General features: G+C 46.4%; 1 protein-coding gene across 2 annotated transcripts in view; it reads right to left on the bottom strand.

Moving 5' to 3' along the window:
- STK39 (serine/threonine kinase 39) overlaps positions 1-18282 on the bottom strand; it is a 436712-nt gene extending 418430 nt beyond the window's left edge. For both annotated transcript variants that reach the window (XM_040440678.1, XM_040440679.1), the window contains exon 1: positions 18123-18282. In XM_040440678.1, coding sequence (XP_040296612.1) covers positions 18123-18222 — 100 coding nt within the window. In that variant the 5' untranslated portion in view covers positions 18223-18282. The remainder of the gene's footprint in view (positions 1-18122) is intronic.
- Between the last annotated feature and the right edge of the window lie 6700 nt (positions 18283-24982).

Genomic DNA, 24982 nt, shown 5'->3' with positions numbered 1-24982 from the left:
AACAATCTAAAAAGTAATTTCCAAGAAAAGATGAAGGCTTGCTAGAGAACCAGGGTATGCCATCACTTCATAATTAGTGGTTGTTTGAGATCTGGAACAACGCCAATCACGGGAATCGCTAGAATATGCCAGCAATGTCAGATAGGTGCAGGTCTCACCTCTATTTTCGAAAATCTTACTTATATAAGGGTTCTGAAAATAGCTGTGTGTGCTCAGAAGTCCCATAGAAATGAATGTTGTGCGAATCGCGCGAGTACAGCCACCGCTTCATTCAGAATTCCCACAGAAATGAATGGGCGGCGTCCATGCATGTTCACTTTGGCTGCTCCGTTCTAGAAATACGTGTTGGTCTCAGTGGTGGGACCCACACCTATCTGACATTGGTGGCATATCTTAATGATTTGCCACCAATGTGTGAAGTGAGACAGAGACAATAGATGACTGTTGACCAACTAGCCACCAGGCTAACAGCTATTGGCGCAATATCCCCCATAAACATGCATTCGGTGCAATTAGATCTCAAATAGATGAGGGAGTGCCGATCACCATGACCACCGCTTATGTCCAGAGCAGATCAACATGGTAAAATCCAACCTCTATGACCAATGGATAGACCTAAGATCCGCAAAAATTGTCTTGATCTGCAAACGTTACGATACTGATCCGCTTCAGTCTCACGTTTTGTGAGAAGAGGTACTGTAGCTTTAAAAAAAATTCTTCTAGGTTTGCAAGAAGTGAGTGGGGAAGGAAATGCTGATAAAAGACCACACACCTTCCTACATACTTCTAGTCAAGGACTCGGCCTCAGCCTCCCACCTCTTAGACTTCCCCTTATAGAAATGTCAGAGAAAGCATAATTAGCAATTATCATAGCGCAGGCGGCAGAGTTCACACCTATGAGGTATTTGCGGCCAGATCTGAGAGCGCCAGTTTATACATACGGAAGACAGAGCATTAAAGGCACTCCCTCCCCAAATTTGTCCATTGGAGCTTTCGAATAAAAGTGTGCGGTAATATTAAGAAAAATAGCTGAAATAAAAGTAGTCTAAATGGGAGGAAATGCTCAAAAATCCCAAACACTGTGGCGTGTTTATAACCGGGGGGAGCAATTCCTCCGCATGTGATCCGTTGCTAGTGGCAATCCCCAGCAAAAATGCATACAACGGAGGATGTCGGCAGCGAACCACAGGCACCACAATGGCATCCTACACAAGATGGGATAATGTGTGGATGCAAATATAAAAATACATAAATCACTGCGAAAGGTGCACCACAATGATAGGCAACCGACAACACTGGCTAATCCCTCAGGCTGATGTTAGGAACTGAGACTTTAGCCAATGTACTCCAGTCAGGAACACATCGGAGCCCTTTTGCACCACCGTTGCACCTGGCGGCCTGTGTCACATGGCCTGTTATAGGGGGGGCTTACAGCCTTATCATCTCTCCCACTGCCTGAGTGATGTCACTATGGAGGTAGGTGGGAGCTTGGCTGTAAGTTGTATCTTAGCACCTCTCAGACCGTGTTCACACTCCGTAGGTAGTTTAGTGGTAGGACCCATGCCACGCTGAGATACCTTGACGGTGGTGCAAAAGGGCTCCGATGTGTTCCTGCTGCGCGGAGCCTGCATCACTCACCAGAGCTTGGGTGGGGGAGTCAGGACTTGGACCCCAGCTGATGTGGTAATGATGACCTATCCTGAGGATAGGTCATTATTAGCATTTCCCGGATAACCCCTTTAACAGTGTTCTAAGATGTTCGCATGGACATAGTGACCTGGAGATTGCGATGACTCATTGACTTCTATAGGACAGCGCTGTGGGCATGCTCCGTGAACTGTGTAAAGGTCACTGTGCAGGGAGGGAGAGAAGCTGAGTTTTCCCTATTGCCTATTATTAATAGTGGATCCTGCATTATCTATCTATCTATGTTATCATTCATTGTAATCCTGCCTGCATTGTTAATTATATGACTGCTGGGAAATGATCTCTATTCTTCAGCACAGTGGTCAGGCTGAAAAGTAAAAGATTTTTTGTATTATTATTTATTTTTTAAATATACGTAATAACATGGAAATAACACCACCGATAATTGTAAAACAAATGCTTAATATAATAACTTGATCATTCTCCAATGACACATTCACATACTACACGGAGAGCTGTAACTTTATGGACACATTTGCATTTTGACAGTAGGAGAGTGATGCGAGCGCACAGTCAGACTGAATCTACAGTAAAGTCATGTGAACAGTAGCTGGAGGAGAGAAGTTGTTTAGGGAGATATGTTTGATGTGGCCACTCGGATAAAGCCCTAATTAATCTGCAATATTCTTTGATGCTGCACAAGTGCTCATCAATAGGAAAGGTCACGTCGGGTGGTCTGCACTCCTCATATAGTAAAAAATGTATGAAAAAATATTGCAGGCTCACATGGAAACTACTTGAGTTACATATACAACTATTATAATAAACATGTATTTTTACCTGCCCTATTTATATATTCACTGCTTAAAGGGGTTTTTCGCTATTAGGATATTGATGTGGGGATCGGGGGGGATGGGGGTCCAACATTTTGCTGGAATCATTACGGAAAGCTTCATCTACTGTGCAGCAGCTTTGTCTGTATACTGCTCCCACTCACCTGTTGACCAGCGCTCGTTACGGGCAGTTTGTCTTCCTATGGTAAAAGACCTTCAAGGGGTTGTGCAAGAATGGAAAACCCCCTCGAAAAACTCCCTCACTGGGCGGGACCTGTAAAGGGAAGCTTACCTACCTGCTCCCCGCTCCTTCTCCTCCAGATCTTCAATGCCCTGCTGGGCTCCCTTGCAGTAAACATCTGGTTTGACATTGCCGCAGTCAATCACTGGCGGCAGCGGTGACCGTCCCCCCTTACATCATGACATATGGTCTCATGGGGATCCCTAAGGGGATCTGGTCTCAAACCAGATGTTTACAGTAAGGCAGCCTAGATAAGCATCCAAGGATTGAGGAGAAGGAGCGGGGAGCCAGCACCGGGAAGCAGGTAAGTAAGCTTCCCTTTACAAGTCCTGCAAAGTGGGGGGAGCGGAGCCGTTTGCCCAAAAAATAACATTCTTGCACAACCCTTTTAATGGAATCTAAGGTATTAATGCATGCCAATCAGAATGGAAAATACCATAATTGTACAAACTATTAGTATTCTTTTACACGGGGGAAATATACAAGCATACAAGTTGATCGGCATTCATATAAAATGAATGGAGAATAAGCCATCGTTACTATAGACATTCATCCTCACACAGATGCACATTTTTTGCAGTCTTGTTTATGCATTAAAAGGGGTATCCCATGATTAATTAAATCAGATATTTGCCATTTACCGATACCGCAGCCTAGTATCAGAGAACATGGAGCGCGTGCTACTCTCAGCACGCTCCATGTTCCCTCAGCAGCACAGGGGAGAAGGAGGCACCAATGATGATACCTAAACCATTAATACAAAAACAGGAGGTGGGTGCCAGCGGTAGAATCACATAGCCGGCACCCGACCTCTATGACAGGCAGCTGCGATATGCGGCAGTTAAACCTTCAGGTGACGCAGCTGAGGGGTTAACTGCCGCAGATAGCAGCTCCCTGTCATAGAGGTCGGGTGCCGGCACCCGCCTCCTGTATTTGTATTAATGGTTTAAAAACATTGATGGCACAGTGCGCCCGCCCCCACCCACCCCACCCCAGTATTAAATCATTGGTGGCGCAGTGCACCCCCAACCTCCCCACAGTATTAAATCAATGGTGGCAGTAGCCACAGGGTCCCCTCCCCTCCTTCTCATTGGTGTTGCAGTGGCAGTTGTGATCGGAGCCCCAGCAGTGTAATTCTGGGGCTCCGATCGGGTACCATGGCAGCCAGGACGCTACTCAAGCCCTGGCTGCCATGGTAAGCTCCCTGCTGCTGTGTGCACTATGCACAGGGCAGCAGGGAGAGTGTGAAGTCCTTTTCACCCTAATAGAGCTCTATTAGGGTGAATAGGACAAGGGATGAAAAGATCCCAGGTTCTAGCCCCTAAGGGGAAAATAGTTAACAAGTAAAAAAAAAAAAAGTAAAAAAATAAATAAAAATATTACGGTAAGTATAAATCACCCCCTTTCCCAATTTTACATATAAAATATATAAACAATAAATAAATAAACATATTACGGTACATGTCGCCAAGTCCAAAAAGTCCAAACTATTAAAATATTTAAAAATATCTCCTATGCTGCAACCGGAAAAAAATAAAAACCGCGCAATTCGCCATTTTTTAGTCACCTTGTCCCCCCAAAAAATAGCATAGGTGTCACGTTTGGGTTTGGAAGCGAAACACCACACTGAACATAGGAGGGAAAGGGGTGAGGGAATGAGCCCTGGAAACTAGGGAAAGGAGATGGACACCTCCTAGTAAAACCCTAATCAAAGTCCTGACTAACTACCAGTATGAACAGATCCCAGAGGTAGGTGAATTCATACACATGAATACCTAATGTCCTAACTCACCCTATAGGACCCTGGTACTAATGTCAGGACTGAGACAGCCTGTTCCTCCAAAAGGACGAACAGGAGTCTCCCCCAGGCCTTAATACAAATGACAGGGAAATGCCACACATAAAACAACCAAACAAAATACAAAAGGGAAAGAAAACACTTAACTATAAGTGGCTATGGCAGCACCAGGAACTCAGCCGAGATCCACACACCAGCTATCCACAACTCAAACAGAAGCTATAAACCGCACAGCATTGTGGGAGAAGCAACTATAAATAGAGAAGGTTAAATGACCCTAATAGCCACACCTGGGGAAGGAAGGTGCGACAAGCCCTAGAAACAGCACAGACGTCATTTGATCCAAACAGAAAACATGTCAGATCAAACCACGTGTTGCCAGTCTCGCCGATCTCCTGCCACCTTTCGCGAGAACGTCCGTGACAATAGGACTGTTCGATTATGGGCCGGCCGTTCCATAAAATGCGGAATGCACATGGCTTTTTTTGTGTATTATTTTTTTCGCGTGGTATCGAATGGTATCGAGTATCGCAATACTTTTTTATGGTATCGAAATCGAATCAAAATGTTGGTATCGTGACAACCCTATTTCTGACAAAGCTAGAACCGGCCCTGTACCTCACATGGATCCAGAGATCTCCTCATTCATTGTTACAATTGCTCTGCTACATTTATTTCAAGCTGGCAGCTAATTGGCGTGTCCCTTCTCAGAGGGCATGTCCTTTCTGAGCATGTGCGTCCACCTCAGAGAGGTGGACAAAAAAAAGTAAAGAAAAGAACAAACAGCAGGTGGCGCTATACAGATACATTTTAGTGAATAGCTCACTGGCTATACTAAATTTTAAATCACATGCAATTACATAAGTATTTAAATCCAGAAGCTGGTTTGAAAAATGTAGAATATGTTTTCATGGGACAACCCCTGTAAAGATCTGATCAGCCGACAAATGAGCTTCAGGCCTATGACCTCTGTAAAACGCCCCTATGCCTCAAACCTCTGTGCCTCCCAATATACTGAAGGAGAGGAGCAGAATGTTCACTTACAGATCTGTGCTAAAATAAGAACTTCAAGGCTTTAGCTCAAAGGTGAGAAAGCAAATATTTTGACAAGTTTAACTTGCAGAGCGTTCATGTCACATCATTTCCAGTCCTCTAACATTCCAGGTCATGTGACTTCAGATCACCTATATACACACATACTGTATATATGCACAGGTATATGGTCATTTAGTTACTCAGAAATGTGGCATGAACAGAATCCGTGCTCTTTTCCTGTATTGAAGCAAGGATTTCTATGACAGAACTGTAAGTCTCACCATATACTGACTCCTCATCTGGCAGGTACTGGCAGTCCTATGTAAAATCACAAACACCACACAGTGATTTCATAATCTCTTGTGCCAACTGAGCTCTGCAACATCTGTTTTACAAGTGGATACGAAATAGCTTAAAAAGCTATAAAGAACCCCTGTTTTTGACCTTTTTTTTTTTTTAAACTTAACTTTTATTAGAATGATAAATAAACACCCAAAACTTAACAAAATTTTGGCTACTTTCACACTTGCGGCAAATGCATTGCAAGAACAGATCCGTCTTTCCGATGTCATCCGAAGAAACGGATCCGTTATATTTTATTTATTTTTTCCACATTTTTACCGGTCTGCACCAAAAGGACGGATCCGGCATTGCAGTTTTTTTTTATGCCAGATCCGGCACTAATGCATTTCAATGTAAATCAATTTCGGATCCGGCATTCCAGCAACTGATCCAGAATTTGCGGTCCGCATGCTGCGGTCTTTCCTCCGTCCAAAACGCTGTTCAGTGACTGAACTGAAGACATCCTGATGCATCCTGAACGGATTTCTCTCCATTCAGAATCCATGGGGATGAAACTGATCAGTTCTTTTCCGGTATTGAGCCCCTAGGACGGAACTCGGTGCCGGAAAAGAAAAACGCTAGTGTGAAAGTACCCTAGTTAAAATCTCCCTGTACAAATCCTGTACAATGTCTTATAGCGCTAATAGAGTCATGGTAAGAGTGGTGCTGGAACTCGCTGGTGCAATCTCAGTAAATAGCATGGACCTCGGATCCAGCGCATGCGTGCATAACAGAGACGGGTGAGGCTCTCCGCCTGCACAAACACCTGCGATATGAGCAAACAGGCTCATATCGGGAGGCGCTCTGCGCATGTTCTATCTGAATGCTGTATATATTATTTATATTTGTCACTTGCTCGTGGGTTTTTCTCTGTATGCACATTCAATGTATCAATATACATTAGTTACCTGCAACTTCCAATCAGCCTCTACATCCAGCAGTTGATCATGATGTAAATGTAAAATGACTTTATTTATATGCCAAATGCTATTTGACCTTGCGCATGATTGTTACCTTCTAAATGTCATAACCAAAAATGCTATATATAAAAATAAAAATAAATAAATAAAACTAATGTATTTTTTTAATTTTTATATGTGGTATTTTTGGTTATGGAATTTAGAAGGTAACAATCATGTGCAAGATAAAATGCATTTGGCATATACCGGTAAATAAATTCATTTTACTGAGATTGAGCCGGCGTCCCTGATATATTGGGTACAAGACTAACCTGTCACACTTTAGGGAGCTGGCGCCGACAGGCTATCTTCAAAACAACTTATAATCGACAAAATGTCATTGGCACACTGATCGTTTGTGCCCGCCCATCAACTATAAAGGTTGGGCAATTTAGAGGCTAGGCTTGATTCTGCTCCTAACCCCTGATGACGCCGGTTTCACGGCGAAACATGTTGGGGGGGAGCCCTGTTAATTTAATATGCTGCCTCCCTGTCCAGATCACACAACTGAACAAGTGGTCTGTACCTCTGCCGGCACGGTACCACTTTTATTGATAAAAGGCGATATATGGTTAGAATTTAGCCAACTATATCAGCATGTAGGGCTTCACTGTGAATAACAGCTCCCATTATGATGTGAGAAAGTAGCTGTATCATTAATTCTACAGTCACATGCCTGGTCATTTTCGGGTGCTGTCTCTATCAATGCAAACCCTAACCCATGGATACACTCTTTTTTCCACAGTATACCAAGACCAATATTACCAACGAGACCACTATATAAAGGCCAAATAATACCACTCCACCATTACCATACCTATTTAGGTCCCGGTCATTAATAATTCCATTTATCCCACTCAGTGACTTACAGTTGATGTCTCATCTACATCATTTGACACACAGAACACACCTATGTATTAGTAATGCCTTCTTATGGCCATTCAGGTCCCAGACCCACTCAGTAGTACCTTCCATTTAGGCCTCGATAGTTATAATGCCCTCCTGCAGTGCCTCCAGCAGATATAATGCCCCCAGTAGTGCCCTCTTTACATATAATGCCCGCCAGTAGTGCCCTCTTTATATATATATATATATATATATATATATATATATATATACATACACACACTGTGGGAGATTTATCAAACTGGTGTAAAGTAGAACTGGCTTAGTCGCCCACAGCAACCAATCAGATTCCAGCTTTCATTCTTCACAGTTCCTTTGGAAAATGAAAGGTGGTATCTGATTGGTTGCTATGGGCGACTAAGCCAGTTCTACTTTACACCAGTTTGATAAATCTCCCCCACTGTGTTTGTAGTAATATATTGTGCACCATTAAATATTTAGTAATCACTAAATAAATGATACTTTTCATATTATCCTTAAAGGGGTTTTCCAAGTGTTTTTACTGATGACCTATCCTCATCAGTCATCAGTATTTAACTCTTTGAGAAGGCATTGGGATTCTCAGTAGCACCGCAGCCTTCTCCTTCCTCACTAAGCACAGCGCCATACATTGAATAGTGGCTGTGCTCGGTATCGCATCCCAGCCCCATTCACTTCAATGGGTCTGAGCGGCTCCTAGGCCACGCGACCGAAGACCGTGACAGCACACGACCTAGTACTACCGCAAGCGCCGCTGCCTTCTCAAACAGCTGTTCAGTGGGGGACCCAGGGGTTGGATAGGTCATCAGTAAGATGATGATCAGAGTGCATATGGATGTATCTGTAGATGTCAGTACATTTTACATTGGAAGAATACTATTGAGGTTTTTAGTCAAAGAATACCCATTCTGGTAAGGTTTCTGCCTCCCATACAGCAGGTCCTGGGCTTGAGACCAGCAGAGACAATCTGGAAAAGAAGGCGCTGTCACTTCTCCTGAAATACGTCTCTCTGCATTCCCCATGTAATACCATTTCTGGAGCATCTATTCTTATGACTCTGGGATATGCCATTCCTTTATTATTCCTGCTAAAAGTTTACAAATACAATTCCAGCGATCTGCAGTTAAGGTACTGCTGGGTGTAACCAGTGGTGGGTGTGTCTGACTATCCAATCAGAGCTGTTGGTGTCAGACTGTGCAAGGACACACCCCCAACTGGTGACACCCAATTGTACCTTTACTGAAGGCTCTCAGCAATTCATTCATAACGTCTAGCAAGTAGTTACTAAAAGAGACATGTCAGGAGAGGATATCTATTTCCATATACCGCTACCATTACAGCATGCCAGAATAGCCTGCCTTCATTTTACCCCCCTTACGACCAAGTGCCATACATGTATGGTGTTTGGTACCGAGCTTTAATCCTGGAATCTAACAGGTCAGGTCCCCGGCTGTCAGTCACAGCCTACGAGCGTGAGAAGAGAGAAGCCAGTTATTGCCACTTCTGTCTTGTCCTCTGCTCGGTGTAGGGCTCTCAATGAGCGCAATGTAGTGAATATGTGTCTTGGGCATACCATACAAAAGCTCCTGGGACTTATGGGACCCTGATCGGCTTTCCCCAAATAACAAAGTCTTCGACAAATAAAGCTAAAAAAGAAAAAAAGAGAATGCCAAAAAACTGATTAATAAATAGCTTAATGTGTCACGTAAAAGAAAGGTCACAAAATTATTTTGGTAGTCCAACAAAAAAGTTACAACCGCTAAACCACCACAGATGCTAAAAGTGTCTGGCCATTAAGGTCTTTTCAGGCTGATCATTGAGGGGTTAATGGAGACTGACTGTGAATAAGTGGCTAAGGGGACTTTCACACTTGCGGCAGAGGATTCCGTCGCCGGAACTGCCTGCCGGATCCGTCAAAACGTAGGCAAACTGATGGCATTTGTCAGACGGATGAGGATCATGTTGATGTTCCCTGCAATAGAGAGTGTCCCGGAGGATTTCGTGCTGTCCTCCCCTCCACTGCACGCCGGCCCAGGGAGCTACAGAAAAGTGCGTACAACTACTGCACCCATTCGGCACACCACCACTCTCACTCACTACACCCCTGTGGCCTGGTACGCTGCACTAACATGTAATAACAATACTGGATCATCTTTTCATACAACTCTGTTTTGTGCCATCCCTCCGTTATTCCTACTAGACGTTTATGAATGTATTGCCAGTAGTTTGCCATTACAGTGCAAATACGTGTTACCTGTTGGGGGAGGGGGGGGTGTCCCTGCACAGTCTGACACTGGCAGCACTAATTGGATAATGTCAGACTGGGCAAGGACACCCCCCCCCCCCCAACTGGTGACACCCAGTTTGACCCATATTGCAGACTATTAGCAATTTGTTCATAAACCGGGATGAGCGAACTTGTGTTTTCAGGTTTGGCGTACAAGGTTCGGATTATGTAAAAATTCCGTTATAGATTCCGCTACCACGGACCATAAGTTAGCGGAATCCATAACGAGATTCTCACCGAACCCAAACCTTGTTCGCCGAATTTGAAAATGCAAGTTTGCTCATCCCTGAATGCCAGCAGACATATCAGGAGAGGAGACGGGTCCTCTTTAAAGGGGTTCTGCAGTTTGTTTTAACTGATGATCTATCCTCTGGATAGCTCATCAGCATCTGACCGGCGGGGGTCCGACACCTGGGACCCCCGCCGATCAGCTGTATGAGATGGCAGCGGCGCAGGCAGTAGTGCCGCGGCCTTCTCACTGTTTACCGGTGGCCCAGTGACGTCACGAATAGTATCACTGGCCTGGGCGCGGCTAAGCTCTGTTCACTTCAATGGCGCTTAGCCGCGCCCAGGCCAGTGATACTAGTCATGACGTCACTGGGCCGGCGATAAACAGTGAGAAGGCCGCGGTGCTACTGCCAGCGCCGCTGCCTTCTCAAACAGATGATCGGCGGGGGTCCCGGGTGTCGGACCCCCGCCGATCAGATGATGATGATCTATCCAGAGGATAGATCATCAGTTAAAACAAACTGCAGAACCCCTTTAAAGTATTGAGTCCCTTTAAAACCTCACTTTTAATTTCCTCTTTCTCTAATATAAAACGTATAAAACCCAGCTTCAGCTATAGGAACCAGAAGCTTCCTAAACGTCATAAAGGGCGCTCTATTCAGATTGCAACCTAGATTGGAGAAGTAATAAGCTCCAGAAAGTGCCTGTGCGGCCAGAGAGAGATGTTTTACCAATAAACTTGCTGTAAGAAAACACAAGAAACAATGTATCAAATCCTTTCTGTGCAGCCCTGCTTCCTGCATGGGCCATATATATATATAATATATAAATATATAGTATATACACAATAACCAGTCCGCTATATACTCCATGGTAGCGACACAGCTAAATATAGGCCACGCTGCTTCTGGCCTGTCAGTCTTCAGGGGATTCAACCCAGGAACTGAGAAAGCGATATCTCAATTAAACGGCGGTAAGACGTTATTCAAAACTTCTACTGAAACCCGCTACCGCGCACAAACCTGCTGGACCTTTCACACAGGAGACTGAATGATGTCCAGTACTGCAAAAATGACATCTTTTGGGGAGGTAGACTGTCATTTACAACCAAAATGCATCCACCCGACTGCGCTCGCAGCTCCGGAGTCGTAATGTGACCTATTGCTTGTGTATCATTACATGGCGATACATTTTATGCTGCACGGACTGCAGAAAAACGCATCACAGGATGTCTTATCATAAATCATGTATGGAGTCTACAATGCACACAGAGGATGGACAGAAGAGGTATTGGACATACAGGTGTAGCAGACTGAAGGGTTAATGCAGCAGACCTGAGTTTGTCTTTTGGCACAACTCATCATTATAAGACAATGGGACATTCTGTATGAATCAGTTTTGGTCCATTGCCAAGTGGTACACCAGTGAGTAACGTTAGTGCTCCTCACTTTACAGAACTTCACTGTACAGAAAAATGGCTACAAAAAGCTACATTGTCACCGGTTGTCACCTCCTGTTTCGATCACTTAAAGAGCTGCCCTTGCCCTGGAGGACTTGTCACCTCCGCCACAGAACATTGATTTCTGGAAATAGTGTAATGCTTCATTTGACCTGTGGAGGCACTGCAGAGGCGCTATTTTTGTTATTTAGGGTTCATTCACACGACCGTATGTACTTTGCGGTCTGCAAAAAATACGGATGACGTACGTGTGACGTCTGTGTTTTATCAGTTTTTTGTGGATCCATCGAAACAATGCCTATTGTTCGCAAAACGGAGAAGACTAGGACATGCTTTATCTTTTTTGCCGGATTGCAGAACAGACATGTGGATGCAGACAGCACAGTGCTGTCCGTATTTTTTGCGGAGCCGTTGAAATGAATGGGTCTGCATCCAATCCGCAAAAAACGTGGACCAAAAATGTATTTGTGTGCATGGGGCACGGGGCCTAAAACCTACCCTCAAGAGGAGTATCATGCCGTCGGTAAAAATGGCAAATGCTACATCTGTAGTAAAAAAATAAAGGGGATTCCTGGGCACTGTGCAGATTTTTTCATCTTCATATGTAGCATTGTAGAGCCACTGCAGAGATCACAGGGCCACACAGAAGCAGATGAAGCCCCTCGGCCCCCTCATCGATATCGTTAAATTTCCTCATCTTCTCCTCCACCATGTCCACTTCATGGACTAGATAAGCGCAAACATAATACATATTCAAACCAAACCCCCCTCTCTCTCGTGGCCCCTCAATGGTAAGAATCCACTCATAAAGCCATGATCCTGCTGTGGGTCCCTGCCCGGGTCAGACTGGGGTGCCTTAGGTCTACCAGAGAAAACTATTCTCTGCGTTCAACCCCCATATCATCAAGGTCTAATAGGTTTTGATTAAAAGAAATAGACACTAGTGGCAATTTATGGTCTCCAAAGGTAGCTCTGATTTCCTTGCTCACTGGACCTTTGGTGCCCACTATGGCATCAGATGATGAGCCCACCATAGGATCTTCTGGTACTCTGGTGGGCCAGTCCGATGCGGGTCCCAGCTGCCAACCTCCTCTTCTTGACACATATCGATGTGAACCACCTGCCCCTGATTAAAGGGGTTGTCCAAGAATGAAAACTTATCACCTGTCCACAGTGGGAGCCCCACCAATCACAATAAAAGGGCTCTTGTTTTTATTCGAGACTTTTTATAAAATTGCTTCATTTAATAGATGATTTGAAGCAATAAAAATGGCTGAAAAGATGAATATATCATGTACTCAATGCAGTGCCTTCACTCCAGCATTCTGGCTTCAAACGGTCTCAAAACTGAGCTTTTGCAATTTTTTTGGGCTGACTTGCGTAAAACTGTTTGCATTTTTGCACGTCTCACTCCAGTTCTGAAATGTGGGTGGGAAAGCAGGTGTGCTTAGCTAGGTTAATGGGTTTCACTCCAGATTTATCTCTGAGACTTTTTTTTTTTAAAGTCACAATCTCACTTCAGTAGAAGGATGGAGCAGGAAAACTGAAGTAGCTTTTCTAGACAAAGTTGTTAGGTTTAGTCACTTTACTTTCACACAATTAAATTTCCTTTAAAGGGGTTGAACCCGGACACAACCCGATCTGCACTAATTCACCACGAATGAGTGGAGCATCTGAGTTTTTCACGTTCCGATGCTCCTCCTTCCCCTGCGCTGAATCGCGCAGGTCCGGGGAATTTTCTTGAGATCCGGTGATGTACCGGGCTCTCCATGAGCTAGCTTACTCACGCTAACGCTGCAATGCTCCCCCTTTCCCTGCAGGATAAGGGCTGTTTGTTTACATTTGGACACTGCTAGGCAGAGACTTCCGCCCAGCAGTGAGCCCGGCGACGTCACCAGCACTAATCGGCAGTCTTTAGCACTACCATAGACAGTTTTTACAGACTAGGGCAGCACTAAAGATCACCCATTAGAGCCGGTGATGTCACTGGGATCACTGCTGGGCGGAAGTCTCAGCCTAGCAGTGTCTAAATGTAAACAAACAGCCCTTCTCCTGCGCGATTCAGCGCAGGGCAAGGGGGATCATCGGAGAGTTAAAGCGTTAAAAGCTCCGATGCTCCACTCTTTCATGGTGAATTCATTCATTCAACTTAAAGGGGTTGTCCGGGTTCAGAGCTGAACCCGGACATACCCTTATTTTCACCCCGGCATGCACTGATGCGCTCCCTTGCCCTGCGCTAAATCGCGCAGGGCATTGGCTCTTTTGTTTTTAATAACACACTGCCGGGCGGAAACTTCTGCCCGGCAGTGTGTTCAGTGACATCACCGGCTCTGGTGGGCGGACTTTAGTGCTGCCCTAGCCGTTTTACTGGCTAGGACTGCGCTAAATCCCGCCCATCAGTGCCGGTGACGTCACCGCGCTTCCTGGCAGCCCCATGGAGAGCCCCGCTACATCACCGGATCTCCAAAAAATGCCTTTTCCCTGCGCGATTTAGCGCAGGGCAAAGGAGAGCATGAACTGCTCCGATGCTCCTGTCAGGGGGGCTGCCGGGGTGAAAATGGAGGTACGTCCGGGTTCAGCTCTGAACCTGGACAACCCCTTTAACAGCGAATGGTGTAATTAACAAATTTCTAAATCACTTTATTTTAAAAAAAAACTGCCTGCATCCACCTGAAAAAAAGCTACAAACCTAATTTGCAGTCCACTATCTGTTGTCAAGTGAGACCCACTCCTAGTAACAGAGACTGAAAAGCCAGCTCACTGAAAACGGGGGCGTGTCAGAGCTAGCTGATATCCTGAGCCACAACAATACAGTACTGGAAATTCACAGAAGATAGACGCCCCCCTGCTTCTGAGTGAAATGCATCTAGCTGTGTAACTGAAACAGGGAATAATATGCTGAACAAGACTTTAAGGAAGCACAAAAAACATCTGTTCCCTCACAGCTGTGAATGTAAAAAGAAGCTCAGCCATTATGCAAACTTTTTTTGTAAACTCGGTAAGCTTGAAGACAAATTTATCAAACATGCGACATTTGATAGATGTGGCATAAAGTACTCAGACTCCAGCAAGACTGACTTTAAATATAACCCTACTGATTAATTACTCCCAATGAATAAACATTATTTATCATTATATACTGTGAGGACTGTGGAATTATACGTTACAATGTATAGTCACCAGCAATTAGGGAAGGGATGATCAATAACGACCTCAATAATCATTGCGTCTGTAGTAGGAAAAAAATCTAATAAAATACCTGAATTCCCTTACACCGGGTTCACACCTGAGCGTTCTGAAAGGAGCGCTCTGTATGCGCGATTGTACGGGCGTTTACAAGCGCGCATACAGAGACAAGCGAACACACATTGTCGCACGTTCCCGAATATCTATGTACGGGAACGCGCGACAAACACCCAAAAAAACGCTCAAGTACTTGTTTGAGCGTCGGGCGTTTTACAGCGCGATCGTACGCGCTGTAAAACGCCCAGGTGAGAACCATTCCTATAGGGAAGCATTGGTTTCTCCTTGTTCTGCGTTTTACAGCGCGTAGGAACGCGCTGTAAAACGCTCAGGTGTGAACTTAGGGTTAGTGATTGGAAACAATTACTGGATGTGTTTTGAAATTCTTAGCAATTGCTGATAAAAATAAGCAAAGGAATTTTAATGACGCAGATGGCTCATTAAAGGGGTTGAGCCATCTCACACATCATTGGCATATCATTTTCTATATTCCCCATTGAAGTGAAGGAGAGCGCACCGTGCATGCGTGGCCAGCCTCCGTTCACCGCTATGGGAGTTCTGAAAATAGCTGGCTGGTAGCTCTGTTATTTCCAGCAGTCACATTGCGGTGAATGGAGAGGTGGCTGTGCATGCGCACTCACTCAGATAAGGGTACTTTCACACTAGCGGCAGGACGGATGCGACAGGCTATTCACCCTGTCGGATCCGTCCTGCCATTGTTTTGCCGTGCCGCTCCGTCCCCATTGACTATAATGGGGACGGAGGCGGAGCTCCGGCGCAGCACGGCAGTGCGCGGTGAGAGGCCGCCGTACTAAAAAGTCGGACATGCAGTACTTTTAGTCCGGCGGCCTCTCGCCGCGCACTGCCGCGCTGTGCCGGAGCTCCGCCTCCGTCCCCATTATAGTCAATGGGGACGGAGTGGCAGTCCGGCGGCACGGCGAAATAGCGGCAGGACGGATCCGACAGGGTGAACAGCCTGTCGGATCCGTCCTGCCTCTAGTGTGAAAGTAGCCTAAGTTTGGAAGTCCCATAGCAGTGAATGAAAAGCATGCCGCGCATGCGCAGCGTGCGCTACTCCATCTCCGTTCTGGATATAGGAGCAGGTCCTAGAGGTGAGACAATGCACCTATCTGACATTGATGGCATATCCTAGAGGAGACATGCCAACAACGTCTGAGATAAGAATACCCCTTTAACCCCTTAATGGGATATTACAGAACTTAGATATTGATGGCAGCTTTTTTGGGATACATATAACTTCAGGGCGGAAAAATGTATTTAAAATTTTAATACTGATGACCTAACCTCAGGATAGGTCATCAGTATCCGATCAGTGGGGGTCCCACACTTGGGACCACCGCCGATCAGCTGTTTGAGAAGGCACTGGTGCTCCTGTGGGCGCCATGGCCTTCTCACAGCTTTTCCTAGGCCAGTGACAATATGTTCATTGGTCCCGCGGCCTGGGCCCAGCTCAGCCCTACAGAAGTAAATGGAGCTGAGCGCGATGCCAACGTACTGAGCTGTGCTTGCTGAGCTGAGAGAAGGCTGCTCCCAGGAGGGATAGGCGTTTGGCGGAGGAGGATAGGCATTGTTACAATGGATCCGCAAAAAAACGGATGCAATATGGATGCCACATGGACGTCATACATATTTTTTGCGGATCCGTGTTTTGCAGACCGCAAAATACATACTGTTGTGTGCATGAGCGCTTACATATGAATTCCGGTAGCATGCTCTGGCTGAGGATCAGGCTACCAGAGCTCACAGCATTCGCCACTGCCAGATACAACCATGTACCGACGAATCCATGCGGACCATAATGAGATCTGGACGCTCCCCAGAAAATATGCCGGGATTTGGCTGAACAAAAAAACGCTGCACGCAACTGTTTTTGTCTTGCCGATCCCCGGCATACTTGCCGTGAAGTGGCCGGATCTCTGCCGGATCTCATTGTAATTAATGGAGATCCCGCGGTACACATTCGTATCTGGGTGAGCACTGGTAGCCTGACCCCCATCCACCCACCCCCCCCCCTCCCCCCACGGATCGGTCAACTGGAATTTAAACGTAAGGCCTCGTTCACACCTCCGTTTGTGGATCCGGAAGGCTGTTCGGACACAGAGCAACCTGCCTGATCTCACGGATTGACTGCAATATGGGTCCGGAGGTGAGCCGGCCAATTTCCGACACAATGGCGGGTTTCGGCAGGAAGAAAACGGTTCCATGCAGCAGTTTATGTCTGGCCACTTTCGCTGGAAATCGGACGGTGAAGTAGAGGATCCGTCAACGCCCTGAGCCGTAACAGCCTCCCGGATCCAGAAACAGAGGTGTGAACGAGGCCCAACTGTGATCAGGACCTAAACAGATGTTTCCTGTTGACTGACAGCAAGCAGAGATGTTGAAAAACCCAGCAGTGACACAGAAACTATATTGAACTTTTTTTTTTTTATTATTATACAATGAATAACCTATATTTGCCGGAAACTGAATACTCCTTTAACGTGGACGAATGTTTGCATCAATTTACGGATTCTAAACCAGAAAAGGAATCGCAACATTGTAAAACGCGTCCCGTTCATTCGGAGACTGGATCAGTTGATCACAGGCGATGGCTTTCCTGGCACAGACGGACTCTACGTCTAACATTGTAAGTCAGGACGGATCCGTTTGGCTCCGCACCGCCAGGCATTGGGACTGAAGTGATCCGTTTGGGGCCGCTTGTGAGAGCCTTGAAACGGATCTGACAGGCGGACCCTGAAACGCCAGCGTGACAGTAGCCTTAGGCCGGCCGTACACCGGGCACATGACCCAAGTAGTAAAATGCCACATGATGCTGTAAGGCGGCATGACCAAGCATCGTCCTGTCCTTGAGGGCCATCTCTCCGTGTCTCCCAGTGATGAGGAGGATGAGACTACACCGGAGAGAATTGGGTGTAGTAGGTGTGACCTTAAAGGGGAAGCGCACGGTGACAGGGGACACCTCTCTGCTGCGGGGGAGTGATGATGCAAGGGAACTTTCTCAGCCCTTGCTCTAGGTATCTGGCACAGACCCCATGACTGCAGTGCCAGCCGGGCACAGGGAGGCCTAGGGCTCCGCTGCCACCTGAGAGATGCCCGGCTGGCACACACACACTGCGGGACACACAAGAGATGACATGCACTAACCAATGACCTCCTGGAGCTCGTAGCTGTCCCTGCAGATGGGCCACCCGAGGGGCTGCGCCGGGGGCTGGCTGGGCACCGGGGACTCGGTCTGCTCTGCCATCCTGGTGACGGTGATGCTGCTGCTGCGGGCTGGCACCTCACTGCTCACTGACAGCCGGGCGGGCACAGGGCTGGGGAGGGGGAGGGGCAGACGGTGCTTCCTCCTGCTGACAGGGGCGGGGGGCGGCGCCTGAGTCCTGCCGGCCGAGGAGACCTGGGGTCGGGCGCAGCGGGCGGCTCCTCCCGGTCCAGAGACTTCATGTACTTTACTGTCATCTGTCTGCTTTATATGTCTCCTATTTATTATATTGTAAGATAAAAATAAAATTCGCAATATACAAAGTATATACAATATATATAGATAGACCCAGCCTTCTATCTATCTATTGCTCTATCTATCCATATCTATTTATTTATCTATCTATCATCTATCCCTCTATCTATATATTATCTATCCATCTCTTATCTATCTATCTAATATCTATCGCTCTATTTATCTATCTATATATTATCTATCGTTCTATCTATTATCTATTTATATCAATCTATCTAGATAATTCCAACTGATGTGAGCAGCACAGCGGTAAAATCGTTACTGTGTGCCAGCGGCTGTGGAAGCGATCCAACATTCAATAAAATAAAATGGAAACATTTCCATGGCACTCCCGAAAAAAGAAAATCAAAGGTAGTGTTCTGATTTACTTTTTCGGGAGTGCCATGGAAATTTTTTCATTCTATCAGAAGAGGACAGGATACTGCTACAGATTGGAGGCTTGGGCAGAGAAGTGGCAGATGAGGTTTAACACTGATAAATGTAAGGTTATGCACATGGGAAGGAATAATGCAAGTCACCCATACATACTAAATGGTAAAACACTCGGTAACACTGACATGGAAAAGGATCTAGGAATTTTGGTGAACAGCAAACTAAGCAGTAAAAACCAGTGTCAGGCGGCTGCTGCCAAGGCCAATAAGATAATGGGTTGCATCAAAAGGGGCATAGATGCCCGTGATGAGAACATAGTCCTACCACTTTACAAATCACTAGTTAGACCACACATGGAGTACTGTGTACAGTTCTGGGCTCCTGTGAACAAGGCAGACATAGCAGAGCTGGAGAGGGTCCAGAGGAGGGCAACTAAAGTAATAACTGGAATGGGGCAACTACAGTACCCTGAAAGATTATCAAAATTAGGGTTATTCACTTTAGAAAAAAGACGACTGAGGGGAGATCTAATTACTATGTATAAATATATCAGGAGTCAGTACAGAGATCTATCCCATCAGCTATTTATCCCCAGGACTGTGACTGTGACGAGGGGACATCCTCTGCGTCTGGAGGAAAGAAGGTTTGTACACAAACATAGAAGAGGATTCTTTACGGTAAGAGCAGTGAGACTATGGAACTCTCTGCCTGAGGAGGTGGTGATGGTGAGTACAATAAAGGAATTCAAGAGGGGCCTGGATGTATTTCTGGAGCGTAATAATATTACAGGCTATAGCTACTAGAGAGGGGTCGTTGATCCAGGGAGTTAGGCCTCATGCACATGACCGTTCCTTTTTTTGCGGTCCGCAAACTGCGGATCTGCAAAAAACGGAAGCCGCCCGTGTGCCTTCTGCAATTTGCCGAACAGAACGGGCAGCCCATTGTAAAAATGCCTATTCTTGTCTGCAAAACGGACAACAATTGAACATGCTATATTTTTTTTTGCGGGGCCTCGGAATGGAGCAACGGATGCGGACAGCACACGGAGTGCTGTCCGCATCTTTTGCGGCCCCATTGAAGTGAATTGGTCCGCATCCGAGCCGCCAAAACTGTGGCTTGGATGCGGACCAAAAACAACGGCCGTGTGCATGAGGCCTTATTCTGATACCTGATTGGAGTCGGGAAGGAATTTTCTCCCCTGAAGTGGGGACAATTGGCTTCTACCTCACAGTTTTTTTTTTGCCTTCCTCTGCAGGATGAACTTGCAGGATAAGAGGCCGAACTGGATGGACAAATGTCTTTTTTCGGCCTTATGTACTATGTTACTATGTTATCTATCTATCAAATATATATATAATTATTTTTATAGTATCATATACTAGTACTGCTATTATCACTACGGTACTACTCTTTATATTCTATATATTTTTAGAGTAGTAGAGTGCGGTTACACAGCGATTTCGGGCACAACGCGGGTCATGTGCCCCTGTCTCACCCATGTATCGCGGTGTAGCGGGACTGCCATAGGAATGAACGGGGTCACAGAGTGACATGTTTGCTGCGACCGCGATGAGCAAATTGCTAAAAAACCTGCAGTGTTGGATTTTTTGCTATTCACATCACGTTTTACTGCAAACGTGCAAGTGGAGCTAAGACCCCGTTCATTAGTATGGCAGCCCCGCGACGCTGCGATCTATGGTTGCAGGACAGCTGTCAGTATTATTATTACTTTTTATACTGTAATCCGTATATTTTATCTTTTGAAACCATTACATAATAATGACATAATACTACTGCCATACTCCCTGTATATTTATACTAATACTATGAATACAACTTAAGGCTGCTTACCCATTACTTCTAATAATCTCAGATATCCAATAATCATTTCCTATTACAAAGTAGACTAACAAAAGTAAAGCCTGAATTAGACGGGGCAGATAATCCGCCAGATCATCGCTAACGAGCATATGTAGTAACGCTCGTTAGCGATGATCTGGCAGTGTAATACTGCCTCTGATTACCCGATGAAAGAGCAAATGCTGTCTAATCACGCTCTGCTGCCGGCAAACAACTAGTCGGTATGGGGACGAGCGATGGCATTAGTGATCATTCCTCTCCATACTGAGGAGGAGATCGCTGCCTGTAATAGCAGTGGTCTCCTCCACTAACGAGCAGGTAATAGCCGGGAAGGAACGCTTCACTCCATAGACAATCACTTGGCTGATCCGTAAATGTAAGGCCTCATGCACACGGCCGTTGTTTTTGGTCCGCATCCGAGCCGCAGTTTTGGCGGCTCGGATGCGGACCCATTTACTTCAATGGGGCCGCAAAAGATGCGGACAGCACTCCGTGTGCTGTCTGCATCTGTTGCTCCGTTCCGTGGTCCGCCCAAAAAAATATAACATGTCCTATTCTTGTCCGCGCTTTGCAGACAAGAATAGGCAGTTATATTAAAGGCTGTCTGTAAATTGCGGAATGCGCACGGACGCCATCCGTGTTTTGCGGATCCGCGATTTGCGGACTGCAAAACACACAACGGTCGTGTGCATGTAGCCTTAAGGTTCTATTACACCTGCAGATGAAACAGACGATCCCCGGCAATCGCCTGCTTGTCAGTGGAGGAGACTGCAGCTATTACAGGCAGCAATCCCCTCCACAGTATGGGGATCAGCGATCACTAACGCCATTGCTCGTCCCCATACTGAATCTCTGTTTGCCGGCGGCAGGTCGTGATTACACGGCACGATCTGTTGCGGACAAATGAGGATTTTTAAGGCCGCTAAAAGACTGCAATGACCCGATCGGGTAATTGGCGGCAGTAATACACGACCAGATCATTGCTAACGAGCGATCATACGAATGCTTGTTAGGAATGATCTTAAAGATTATCTTCAGGTGTAATAGGGCCTTAATACCGCCCTAAGATACTTTCTCGTACGAGTTAGGCTACTTATTATTTTCCGGTATTGAGATCCGTCATAGGGTCTCAATATCGGAAAAAAACACTTTCGTTTTGTCCCCATTCATTGTCAATGGGGACAAACGTAACTGAATGCTTCAAAATGCATTCCGATCAGTTGCGTTCTCATGCTGGTTTGCTTTCCGTCCTGGGATGCGGAGCAAGACGGATCCCTCCTGACCCACAATGCCAGTCAATGGAGAGGTTTCTCCGTCTTGGCAATGTTAAAGATGATACAACCGGATCCGTTCATAACGATGCAGACTGTTGTATTATCAGTAACGGATGCGTTTTTGCTGAGCCCTGCCGGATCCAGCAAAGACGCTGGTGTGAAAGCAGCCTTATGAATGCATGCAAATGATCCAAAGGCAGAGATAACATATCAGTGCTGAAGAGGTTGCTAAACCTACGGTACAGAGGGAAGTATACTGTCCGATAGTAGCAGCCCAGGCTGCCTCCGCACGTCCCATATAGAATGACTGCAGCAGCAGAGCACAGGCTCGACCGAACACTCCACCCAGACTAGGGAGTGGGACCCCCATTTCGGTGGATAGGGGGTAGCGTGTAGTAACTGGAACACCCTGTGCTGTGTTTTATCGGACATTTGGCACAGGATACGTCATAGATGTCTGTGAGGGGGGATGAGCCTGGAAGCCCTTTTTGAAGAGAAGTGAAGTCTATTAGGCCCCTTCACACGGGCGAGTATTCCGCGCGGGTGCGATGCGTGAGGTGAACGCATTGCACCCGCACTGAATCCGGACCCATTCATTTCTATGGGGCTGTGCACATGAGCGGTGATTTTCACGCATCACTTATGTGTTGTGTGAAAATCGCAGCATGCTCTATATTGTGCGTTTTTCACGCAACGCAGGCCCTATAGAAATGAATGGGGCTGCATGAAAATCGCAAGCAAGTGCGGATGCGGTGCGATTTTCACGCACGGTTGCTAGGAGACGATCGGGATGGGGACCCGATCTTTATTATTTTACCTTATAACATGGTTATAAGGGAAAATAATAGCATTCTGAATACAGAATGCTTAGTACAATAGCGCTGGAGGGCATCTCTTCTATCTTCTTTTGTGAAGAATAGGACCTTTGACGACGTCACTACGTTCATCACATGGTCCGTCACATGATCCATCACTATAGCGATCCCTCGTCCTGATACAGAATCATGGTTTTCGAGCAGCAGATCGCTGTTTGGACCAGGCGATCTGCTGCCTAGAAGCCATGATCGGTGGTGCCGGCATGAACGACAGGATCAGCCAAGGAACTAGCGGCTCGTTCATAGAGTGATCGGCAGCACATTTACACGGCCAGATTGTCAGGAACAACCATTCGCAGGAACAGTCGTCCCTAGGGTGGCCACTGGCTTCACCCTAGAAAGCCGGACTGACCCAAACCACACCCACAACACACCAAACCACACCCACAATGCCCCAAACCACACCCACAACGCCCCAAACCACCCCCACAATGATCAAAACCACGCCTCCAAACGGCATGAAGCCACGCCCCATATCCGTGAAGCCACGCCCCCACCATCGGCTGGAAAAACACGGGGGAGAGGAGTGGGAAGAACTTTGTGATTGGAAGGTGAGCGGGGCAGCCGGGGGGGCTTCTCTCCCCCTCAGTCAGCCACAGGGAGTCATTTCTGCGGCTCTAGTGACTGACTGGGGGTGAGAGAAGCCTCGGTCAGTTGCTGCAGCTTACGCTCAGACAGCACAATGCTGCTGTCTGAGACGTGAGCCACTGAAAAGGAGGACATCCCTGCGTCCGTCCAGGCACTGCGCCGGACGGAGGACAGGGAGCCTGAAAACCGGACTGTCCGGCCTAAAACCGGACGTCTGGCCACCCTAGGACTCGTCCCCGATAATCTGCCCGATTCTCAGCCGTGTAAACGCACCTTTACATTCATTCTCCACCTAATGCAGCATCTAATAGGATTTTGTGTACCATTGTGTGTAATGTGTTACCGCTTCTCTTTGTGGAGTTGGCCCCGTGGGGGTCAGACTATCATTGGGCCCGCTGTTTTGAATTGCTATAGCTGAATTGTTGTTTAGCGTTTTAATTGATACCCTTTTGGATTAGGATCGGTAGGATTAGGGCAGTGGTCCCCATCCAGTAGCTTTGGGGCCACGTGTGGTTTGATATGCAGTAAGCACTGGCTATACTATGACATTCACTTTAACAATATTAGGCTACTTTCACACTCGCGTTTGGTGCGGATCCGCCATGGATCTGCACAGACAGATCCGCACCGATAATACACCCGCATGCATCCGTTCAGAACGGATCCGTTTGTATTATCTGTAACAGTGCCAAAACGGATCCGTCTTGAACTCCACTGAAAGTCAATGGAGGACGGATCCGTTTTCTATTGTGCCAGATTGTGTCAGAGAAAACGGATCCGTCCCCATTGACGGATCCGTTTGCCTCCGCATCGTTAGGCGGACAGCAAAACACTGCAAGCAGGGTTTTGGTGTCCTTTTCCATTCAGAATGCATTAGGGCAAAACTGATCCGTTTTGGACCGCTTGTGGGAGCCCTGAAACGGATCTCACAAACCGAAACCAAAACGCCAGTGTGAAAATAGCCTTAGGCTACATTCACATGAAAGTATTTTGTTTCCATGTCCGTTCCGTTTTTTTTGGTGGATTGGATGAGGACCCATTCATTTCAATGTCCGTTCCGTAGCCCGACAAAAAATATAGAGCATGTCCTATTCTTGTCCCTTTTGCGGACAAGTATAGGCATTGTTACAATGGATCCGCAAAAAAAAAACGGATGCCAAAAGGACGTCATCCGCATTTTTTGCGGATCAGTGTTTTGCAGACTGCAAAACACATACGGTCGTGTGAATGTAGCCTTAGGCTACATGCACACGACCGTATGTGTTTTGCTGTCCGCAAATTGCGGATTCACAAAAAAAACGGATGACGTTCCGTATGGCCTCCGTTTTTTTTTGAGGATCCGTTGTAATAATGCTTATCCTTGTCCGCAAACTAGAAAAAAATAGGACATGCTCTATTTTTTTTGCGGAGCAACGGAACGGACATACTGATGCGGAGAGCACAGTAGGGGAGAAATCTGCTGCCAGGCACCTTGGCACTTTCTTCCCCCATGTTAGGCTCCAGCTTGCCTCCACCATT

The sequence above is a fragment of the Bufo bufo genome, chromosome 7 (genome assembly GCF_905171765.1).
Source record: "Bufo bufo chromosome 7, aBufBuf1.1, whole genome shotgun sequence".
NCBI lineage: Eukaryota > Metazoa > Chordata > Amphibia > Anura > Bufonidae > Bufo > Bufo bufo.
The sequence above is the reverse complement of the archived record's forward strand: the minus strand, read 5'-3'. Positions and strand labels throughout refer to the sequence as shown.